Source organism: Arvicanthis niloticus, chromosome 5 (genome assembly GCF_011762505.2).
Source record: "Arvicanthis niloticus isolate mArvNil1 chromosome 5, mArvNil1.pat.X, whole genome shotgun sequence".
In the NCBI taxonomy this organism is placed as follows: Eukaryota; Metazoa; Chordata; class Mammalia; order Rodentia; family Muridae; genus Arvicanthis; species Arvicanthis niloticus.
This window is the reverse complement of record NC_047662.1, coordinates 2,894,068-2,904,623: the sequence shown is the minus strand read 5'-3', so window position 1 is coordinate 2,904,623 and position 10,556 is coordinate 2,894,068. Positions and strand designations below refer to the sequence as shown.

Below are 10,556 nucleotides of genomic sequence, written 5' to 3'. Positions count from 1 at the left end.
TCCTAGGGAAGAGATGGATTGCAGGGAGACGCCTACCTTGAGCATGGCAGTAATTCCAAACCAGGGAGTATGATGGGGGTTTTCTAGCAGACTTCCGTCTAGGACCCAACTGAAGTCCCAAAGTAGCATCTTAATAACAAACAAAACACACCACTGCACTCCCCCCCCATTTTCCCAACCCACCTGGTCACACCTGACCCAAGAAAAACCCCAGCATCTGCTCAGCAACATGAGGAAGAGACAGCCTGTACCAGAGCATGGCCCACAGGAGCCAGCGGGGTTGGGCATATGCAGAACCATTGAGTCTGGATCCCTCATGGGCTCCTGAGTGCAGCAGCCTCGACACAAGCACACACCATGTATGGATATATTCCTTTAATTATGGAACTGTAAAATTTCTTTAGTTCAGTCTATGCTTGTATGACACAAATGTTCGAGAATCTGCCACCCACCCAACCTGGTTCTCAGGCTCACTCCTCGGCGGTCGGCTACGTGACCGCGTGTGGCTGTTAGCATCCTCAAACAGTTAAATGAAGAAATGCGGCACTGACCGTGTGTGTGGATACACAGAGAGAGAAAACCACAACATTCTTAATTCTGGCCCAAGTGATAGGCCACACACCAGTACCATTCAGCAAGCGTCTGACGGACGAAAGCTGTCATGTAAGGGCTTGTCCTCTGGGTTGAGGCTGTCTCCCCGGATGACTGACGATGACATACCAGGTCACCTGCGAAACGGTTTCTCCAATATATGCGTATAAATGCTTGTATGTTTGTATGTGCAGGTGCGTGTGTGTGCGTGTGCTGCGTGTAATGTGAGTTGCCGAAGTACAAAACACAAGTTTATTCTGTTCATACTAAGCATGTTAAATAAATCAAGTTTTGTGACTATAACACAATTCTTTTTTTTTCTTTTTAAAAAGGAACATCGAAGATCTTCAAAAATTGCTACAGTACAAAAAAAGTGTGTGTGTCTGTGTGTTGGTATTTATATATTTATATATGTATATTAACCAGAAATAGTGACTCTACCGGAAGTGATCCCCCACCCCTGTCCTCTGTTGAGATCTCTCTGCGTGGTTCGCTGGGCTCGGCTCCTGCCGAGCTTCCGGGTCATTACATGGCACATAGTGGTATTATTGGCACAGGTTCAGAATCGTGGTGCGAGTCCCAGGCGTAGGAAGCTGTCTCCTGTCCTTCTGCATGGCTTTCTCTGCTGTCTCCAGTCCGCTTCTTGCATGTCTTCTTTCTGCTCTCCGGAGAAAACTCTGGGAGAAGGGAGCGCCCCTAGGCACGAGCAATTATACAAAAATAGATTTGGCCTTGGGTGTCCTGCTCTGCTGAGTTCCCACGGGCAAACAGAAGCAGCGGGTGCGGGACCCTCCCCTTAGATAGTTTAGGTTTAGGTTTTATAATTTTTTTGTTTTGTTGTTTTGTTTGTACAAGTTCACCAACGGAATCCTGTGAAGGCAGAAAGGAAGAGAGTTATAGTAGCAGCCCCTGGGGCACAGGGAGTCTCACTACCCACACAAAGCCCAAATATACCCACTCCGGTGGTCTCCATGGAGGAAAGGCTTCAGCCCGGTGTGGTGTGCAGAGTCTCCCAAGAAAGACTGGGCCCACAGCAGGATAGAAAGATACAGAAAATCGGGGGGCGGGGCGTGGGGGGCATGAGCAGGAAAAAGGTCTGCTTCCCCAGGAATCTGACTGAAGCCTCTCACTGGCAAATCACCAACCCTTAAGGCCTTCCTCATTTTCCCAAGCATGCGTCTACACGTTCTAGGAGCCTTACCAGAGGCCTCTGTACAAGGGACAGGCATGCTCTAAAGGCCTTGCCAATCCCAGTGGCTCCTGGTTTTAGCTGGTTAGACTGTAATCTCATGCCAGGCATCCGTGGAGCCAAGCTGTCACCTCATTATCAAAGAAGGGAACAGAGGCAGAGGATGGTGGGGTCCCAGAAACATGTTGAGGTACAAAAATCCCAAAAAGCTCCTGAATGCCAATCTACCGAATTCTAGGTGAAATATGACTCGTCCTTTGAGAAGCCCACACCAGCTCCTGTGGGTGTCTTGACTTCTGAGCGTGTCTTTTTACTATCAACCCTCACTCTTAAGCCTGTGTTCAGGTATCTTTAACGAAACTCCCAACTCAGCACCAGGACACCAGCCAGTGCTCAAACTCTTTTCAGTGTTGAAGCCATAGATTCTGTTGTGGTGTGAGTTCACTGCAGAAGCACTCAAGCTGCTGGCGGTGACAGTGTGGACCTGCACCCTCACCCCTGACAGGGCCATGCCCCTGCATTAACTCATACGGAACACATCACCCAAGCATGCGTGCCACTGGCTAGTGCTCCTTCCATGCTGTTCCTCCCTCCCTCTCAAACCTGTGGACGGCAGAGGTTTGCTCGCTGCACCTACAACACGGGAAGGAACCTATGGGGTCCCTTTCCATCCACCGCCAGCTAGAGGCTCACCTGGACCAAGATCCAGGACAGAATTCTGGATCCTGACTTCCCCCCGAGAGAGAAAGAAAGGGAATCTGCTTATGTCCAGGAAAGGCCAATGGTTGCAGCATGCTTTAGCAGCCTGACCAGGAAAGGGCACTCAGACCTGTCTGTATGTAAGCATCTATAAGTGGCAGCCCAGTGTTCAAGCCAGTGAGAGTCCAGGGGTCTGCATGCCCCTGAGAATGAGGATGTATCATGACATCGCAGCCATGAGCGATCTTGCTTAGCGCTGTGTGAGTTCCGGGGCGATGTGTGTGAGCCTCCACTGCCACTCGGGGCTCACTAGAAACACCCACCCAAGAACTACAGGCCGCTAAGGCCCTCAAGCAGAAAGGGGACTTCTTCCACACCTGTAGATGACACAACCCAAGAAGCCAGGGCTCCAGGGACCCTCAATGAAGGTGGCAGGATGTGGCATGAATGCTGGCATTGCCCACCCTGCAGCTTCCAGGCCCAGAGAATGGTCAGACTAGAAGATCCGTTACAGAGAGTTCAAAGAGTTCCGAACTTTCTGGAGACATACAGCCCAGGAAGCAGGCTGTCTGGCCAGGGCCTGTGAGCTGGGTGAAGAGTTCCCCACTGTTGCAGCAAGGATGGGTATGGGACTCAGGTCTCCCAGGAGACTCCAGTGTGACACCTTCTTCAGACTCAACAGTGGTAGACTTTGAGCATTGACCTTTCTAGGGGACACATGAAGGTTTCTCTTACTAGCAAATCACCAACCCTTAAGGTCGTCCTCATGTTCCCAGGCATGCGTCTACACATTCTAGGAGCCTTACCAGAGACCTTCTGTACAGGGGCAGGGCAAGTTCTAAAGGCCTTACACAATCCCAGTGGGGGCAGCATCTGGACAGGGCTGGGAGGACCCGTGTTTGTGCCCAGAGCCTCACACTTGTCTCTCCAATAAGGTGCAGAAGAGGAATAAAGGTGTTAGCCCCTTCCCTGTGGTCCCAGAATGGACAACAGAAGCTCCCTGAACAACCTTCCATCTGGCCTGCCATCTCCACAAGATGCCTGTTGGCTACTCTATGAGGCCTAAGTTGAAGACTCCACAATGCTTCTGTGGGGTTATCCATCTATTGTAGACCCAGTCAACCTTGCATAAAGGATTGTGACCTCAGATCACATCGGGCGCACATAGCTCCGGTGGGTGGTCTTCCATGAGCTATGTCTCCACCCTATCTCCATATTCAGGGATCAAAGGACAAAGGGTTTCAAACCGAGAAGTAATTCAACACAGAAAGAGCCATCTTGGGTGCACATTTTCATTTGAACTTTGTTGAAGTTTAAAAAATAATACTCTGTGAATCCACTCACGTGGGGGACCCAGGGTGTGCATTTAAACAGACAGATGGTGGGATGGCTAGGGTGTGTGTTTGTACAGTCAGCAGGGATGCCAGGGCCAGGGCACTGTCAGTTTCCAGTGGGAAGTTTTCCTGGGAAGACTCTGACACAATTAACGCTGCCAAACCTCACACTGAAGAAGAGTTAAGGTCTCGGTGACTGAAGTACCTGCTCTGTGAGCGTGAAGACCTGAGCTTGGACCCGCAGAGCCACATAAAATGTGGGCATGGTAGTGTGGGTCTGTAATCCCTGTGCTGGGGAGACAGAGGCAGGACGACCCCTGGGTCTTATTGCCCTGCCAGCCTAGCCGAATTGGTGAGGTCTGGGTCAGTGAGGGTTCCAAAAATATGATAGCAAGCAACAGAGGAAGACATCTAACATTGACCTCTGACCTCCACAAGCACACAACCACAGAAAAACACAGTTATCAATAACACACCACACATGCACACGCACCTGCACGCACACATATGCATACATACACAGGAACACCACACCACACACACATGCAGAGAGGGAGAGACAGAGACAGAGAGGAGAGAGGGAGGGAGAGGGGAGAGAGGAGAGAGAGACAGAGAAAGACAGCAAGGTTAATTGGTATTTATTAGGTCTATTTTTCTACAATTACATACATATTTTAAACAGGTTCACTAAAGGTTGGCCTCGTGACCTAGGTAGCTATAATCAGAGTGACTGGGTGACTTAGGACATCTCTCTGTTGGTCTCTGTCTCTGTCTCTGTCTCTGTCTCTCTCTGTCTCTCTCTCTCTCTCTCTCTCTCTCTCTGTCTCTGTCCTTTTTTGAGGCAGTGTTTCTCTCTCCAGCCTAGTCTGGGCAGAAGCTGTGCAATATTGTTACTGCGACACTCCTGCAGCAGCGGCCTGAGTGCTGGGATCGAAGCAAGCACTGCCAAACCTGTATCTAATGCCGGCTGTAAGTCAGAGGGCCGCCCCACCTTCATGAGAAAGACTCCCATAGAGGATGCTGGTCTTTGATCCTGAACTTAAAGCAAGATTGTAGGGACAGCCCCACCACCTCCATGCCAGCCTTCTAGATACTTCTATCCTATGTTCTCCATGCTGGCTCCTCCCACCTACCTTCCCTCCACCACGCCCGTCCCTCTCTTCTCTACCCAGACACGCCCTCAATTTCTATCTGTCTTGCTCCCTGTAAGAGAGTTTCCTGGAATTTTCAGCCAGGTACACATAGCATTTCCCTGACAACAGGATCCTCCCTGCGTACAGGTCTGAGGTGGGGGTCACCTCAGGCTGGATGGTAGAGACTGGTGATAGGGACCATCCCTTGTAAAGTGATTATATGGAACTAAACAAGGAGGGAATTCTCCTCCAAGCCTACTGCAGATGGAGACAGTGGTGAGTCGGCCATTGTAACAGCAGCACTGACTTTCTGCAGAGAGTAGAGATTTCAGACAATGTCAGGGCATCATCTCAGTCTCAGGTCAGGGAGGGAAGAGAGATGAGAGGCCTGCCCTGAGCTCTCTGCCCTGCTGTTCTCTAGTTCTGGCCTACAGTGGAGGGCTGGGGTCTCCGGCTGCAGAGGCTCAGTGCAGGAGCCTCTTTGGTACTGAGTTGGAGAAAGACCATGAGCCCAGGCTAGCAGGGAAGGATGCAGGATGTGGGACTGGACCCCACAGGAAACAGGCAGGAAAGAACAGGGAAGGTGGGCACTGCAGAGCAAGCGATCTTGAAGATAATTTCTGGGATAAATTCTGCCCCCTGCTGCCTGGAAAGAGATTGAACTGCAGGCTTCCAGGTCTCACCGGCCTGTGCATTTGCTCTTGAAAACAAAGACAAGAGGCAGGCCTGGTCCCTGATGCCACAGCTCCTAACCAGCCTGAAAGGACACCGGTGCCCCGTGTTCCTTCTATGCTGGATGACAGAAAGCACAGCTTCCAGAAGGTTGTGTTGCCTTGAAAGAAGCGTTCCTTTAAGTTATGAGAGCTTTGCACTCTCTGAGCAGTGTTTGTGTGTGCATGTGTGTACGTGATTCTGTGCACACATGCCTGTGCACATGCATGCAGATGTCAGGGGTGGACATCAGGTACTTTTCTCAAACCCCATCTACCTTGAGACAGGGTCTCTCAGTGAACTCAGAGCGCACAGAATGGCCATGTTTAGCTTTGGATGTGGGTGCGAGGGAACTGGAAGCACTCCACCAAGCCATCTCCCCAGCCCCTGGGGTGTGTTTTGTTTTGTTCTGTTTTGTTTTGGGGAAGGTTCAGCACTTGCCTCTTTTTTTTTTTTTTTTTTTTTTTTTTTTTTTTTTTTTTTTTTGTTATTTATCAGTTTGTGCTTTAATTTGTTCCTGAGAATATCAGTAATGGCTCATCTCTCGTGTGCTCCAGACTGGAGAGTCTTAATGTTTTTTGAGATGCTGTCCAGAATGAAGTGGCTTTGAGGAATAGAAAGAACCCAAGTATGATTCAGTTTTCTGAAGTTCGGCCATCCTGGGGATGGGGTGCGGGCTGACAGGAACTGAGGCATGAGCCACTGGCAGGTGAGCCTCTGCGTAGAAGTCAGCTTCATGTGGCTTCCTTCAGAGCTACCTGTGGCCACTGTAAGGTGGTATGAGACAAGGACTCCCTGAAGTGGGAGCTTGTCTGTCAGGATACCTGCGTTTCCCTAGGAGTCTGTCTGCAGGAAAAAGACTTAGTCACAGTTAGGCACCGCCTTGTACAGGCACAGTCCTGTGAGGGGACAAGGATGTGTTGGGATAAGAAACTGCTACACGGAGGCCAGAAAGATGACTCAAGAGAAGTGACTGTATACAAGCCCATGCTTACACACACGGGGGGGGGGAGAGGGGAGAGGGGAGACAGACAGATAGATAGACAGACAAAGAAAGAGAGAGAGAGAGACCACTGACACATACACACATTGACACACACAAATATACACAAACCGACAGACAAACTCACATAGACACTACCCTGGCACACACACATACACAGACAGACAGACATACACAGACACACAGATCAAACAAATTCTTTTAAAGAAATTGCTACATTGCCTATAAAAAGCTATCTAAAAGTCCTAAAGGCTCTTCAAAAGATAAATATCTCTAATGACTCTTAAACCTGAATTAAATGTTTTTCTATTAATTGCTGTTTATTTAAGGGACAATAAGCAGCCGTGTAAATCTGAGAGATCTCTCTGGCGGGTATCTGCTTGTGGCTCACGCTCAGGTGTTAATTGTAAGAATCAGGGGATGCTTGGACTCTGAAAGCTTTCATTTCAATGACTGATGAATAGCTCGCCCGGCACACGGCGATGAGATCTTTAAGCATTTATCAGAGACTAATGAGCCTCCTTCCACAGCTCTCTGGTTCTGGTCTACAGAAAGTCACTAGAGGTGAAGCATGGCAGGCGTGTCGGCAGAGCACATCTTTTAGAAAAGGAGACGCTGCTGTCTCGTTCTTCTGAGCCCAGAGGGTCCCCATGATGCACATGGAGAGGTGGGAGTGGTCTGGAAACAGATGCACTCATGTAGGTAAGAGTGACTGAACTCCCGGGGCAGCTACATCCTGCACCCATCTGAGATCAGTGTACTGGGAGACCTGATCAAAACCGTGGGGAGTTCATTGCTCCGGGGAAGAGCAGATGTCTCCAGAAAGATAAGAGGTCTGGGGCAGAGGAACAAATAAAATCATGTGTCCTGTTCCCAAGTTCTATGTTCTTGTAAAGTCTGTGCTGCAGCTCCCTGCAAGAAGGCTGCAAACTTGCAGGCCCCTGGGCACTCAGGACTGGCCTTCCTGCAACCTGGTTGACCATCCCCTTTAAATTGAGATTTTTACAGGCCCACCCTACCCCCAGCCTGCCTACTGCTTGGGGCTGACCTGGGGGTGGGGGGGGGTGAGTGAGCAGAGGCACCTTTCATAGAGATGGGCTGGGTCTCAGACATTGCAAGGGGTTTGCAAGGCAGAGCCGACTGTAGGGTGGGCAGTGTGACATCCTGGAAGCTGTGGGTAATCGGGCCTCACCACCAACATCATGGCCAAATCATCTGTCTTCTCTCAGCCTCAGTTTCCCTCCTGTATATGGGCTTACTGGGAGAGTGGCCTTTCTAATATTTATATGACAGAGTTGCCCCAAGTCATGTGGTCTATGGGCTCTCAGCTCTCCCAGAAAATGGTGGCTCAGTGGCCAGAGTCAGCATCTCCGTGTCAATTAATTATTGTTTAACACTTTTTTCTTGTTTTTTTTTTTTTAAATTGATACAGGATCTGACCCTGTACCCATGTTGTCTTCTAACTCTCAGTGAGTCTCCTGCCTCAGACTTACGATTGCTTGATTACAGACATTAGCAACCATGCCCACCTTTGATGAACTTTTAAAGCTATAACCCAGATGTGGCACCTAAGCCACCCTGGGACCTGCCAAGCCTCATCAGGAGACAGGGAACTCCAAGGCTCCCAACACTAGCTGAGGGGGCACATCCAAGAGGGATGTCCACAGCCTTCATGGAGAGAGCACACTGGCAGACCATGGCTCTGTGCTCTGAGAATGCACCGGGCTCTGGGTTCTTGCCTGCTAGAAGGCTGTGTTTGCCACCCAGGCTTGGTGAAGGCCTCTGCAGAAGGCTCATTTCCAGTCTAATCTAATTACATCTTCTTGCCCGTTGGCGAAACATGTTGGCTTTGGGACAGAGACTGGGGGCTGGAGATTTGATTTGGCCCAAACTTGCGATTCATTAGTGCCGGGATTAAGAACTGACCGATTCGTTTCCAAGCTGGCAGCAGCTCTTCCCTGCTTCCTGCTGGACAAGGGCTGGGTATGGAGCCCCTGAGCCATGCCCACCCCTCACCCCACACAGTAGGCAAGCACTGAGCAAGAGGAAAAGATTTGCGGACACCGTGTCCTATCTAAGAGTTGTGCTTATTATCTCACAGGAAATGATTGGATGCCTCTTTTACAAGAGGGACATAGACTTGTTGGCTCTGCTGTAATACTCAGGGCGAAGGAGGGTTCCCGGTAAGACTTGCATCTCAAAGGAAAGGAGGACAGACAGACACCGCTACGGGCTGTGTCTGCAGCACCTGTAAGTCGGACTTGTGAGCTGTGCAGCTCCCGAGCAAGGTGCTCATGCCCCTGTGGGCTACTGTTCACAGACACAGGCCCAGGAGCCATTGAATGTTCATACCAAGCAAAGCAAGCCGAATGTTCCCAGGCAGCAGAGCGTGAAGAATTCATCCTGTCTGGGCGCAGGTCTCCAGCTTCAAATTAGTGGATGTCTCACATCTTTGCTTTCTTTCTTCATCGTGTTATTTCTTATCTCTTATTTTCATAGTTCAAGACTGTCTTTTAATTCCACTCTGGCCTCCCTCCCCCTCTCCCCCAGCACAGTTTGTGTTCTGAGGGTGTGATCCCTGTCTGCTTAGCTGCTGCCCTGGTGGGTGGCTTCCTGTTGAGGGAAGGGGATGCTGTGCTTAGAGCTTGTTTCTGAATGTGATTTCAGCTCTCAGCTCTGCACAGGGAGAGCATGACAGTTGAGCTGCTTCTGCTGCTGCTGCTTCTGCTGCTGCTGCTGCTGCTGCTGCTGCTGCTGCTGCTGCTGCTGCTGCAAGGAGATCCTGTGAGCTATTCCCCCACAGCATAGTCTCATCTGTGTGTCTGATAGATGTGCCTCAGAGACCCATGGTCCTGTATCTACACAGGGATGTCCTGAGAAACCCACTGTCTTAGAGAGGGGCTCCTGGTCATCCCAAACAGAGATAAGGGTAGTGGGGGGGGCATCCTGCCCCAGGAAGATACATACCATGAAACAGACACATGGCGTCTGCCCCGCCCCCAGGAGGTAAAAAGCCTTCGGCCAGTCAGCAGGAGATTTCAAACCATTTCTCAGACACAAAGGCCACAGGGATGAGATGCCTATCCGCAGAGGAGGATCTGTGGAGAACAGAGAAGGATGGTGTTAGCCTGTGCAAGCCACAGGGCAGGCGAGCTGGGCAGCCTGCAGGTGGAGTCTGCTCTCTTAAGATGGGTTTTTAAGGGACTACCATTTTCTTGCAGGCCCACTAGCAGAGAGGCTGGAGGTTGAGGACTCAGGTGTGAAGGCAGGAAGGCTGGCCATCCCTCACTCCTGTGCCATCATCTCCAGATGCTGGCTTTGGGGTGAGCCCAAAGCTAAGGTCTATGCATCCATAGGCAGAGATCATATTGCATATGATAGAAAGGAGAAGACTTAGGTCCTAAAATGTTGCCCTTACATTTTGTCATTGAAGGTAGGTTACTGTGATGGTTAGTGTTAACAACCAATTTGACACAACCTAGAATTACCTTGGAAGAGAGTCAGAGTGACGGACCATATAGATTAGGTTGGCTTGTGAGCATGTCTGTGGAGTGGGGTTATCTTCATTGTTAATTAATGTGGGTGAAATTCAGACCACTGTGAGTGGCACCATTCCCTAGGCAGGGGATTCTGGGAGAATCCAGACCACTGTGAGTGGCACCATTCCCTAGGCAGGGGATTCTGGGAGAATCCAGACCACTGTGAGTGGCACCATTCCCTAGGCAGGGGATTCTGGGAGAATCCAGACCACTGTGAGTGGCACCATTCCCTAGGCAGGGGATTCTGGGAGAATCCAGACCACTGTGAGTGGCACCATTCCCTAGGCAGGGGATTCTGAGAGAATCCAGACCACTGTGAGTGGCACCATTCCCTAGGCAGTGGATTCTAAGACATAT

The 10,556-nt window shown here is 50.3% G+C and overlaps 1 protein-coding gene across 1 annotated transcript in view; it reads right to left on the bottom strand.

The window, feature by feature from the left end:
• Nucleotides 1-360: 360 nt before the first annotated feature.
• Ajap1 (adherens junctions associated protein 1) overlaps nucleotides 361-10,556 on the bottom strand; it is a 110,307-nt gene continuing 100,111 nt past the window's right edge. Inside the window, exons 5-6 of the mRNA XM_034502924.2 lie at nucleotides 9,628-9,758; nucleotides 361-1,461 (exon numbers count right to left, since the gene is read on the bottom strand). Coding sequence (XP_034358815.1) covers nucleotides 9,686-9,758 — 73 coding nt within the window. The 3' untranslated portion in view covers nucleotides 361-1,461; nucleotides 9,628-9,685. The remainder of the gene's footprint in view (nucleotides 1,462-9,627; nucleotides 9,759-10,556) is intronic.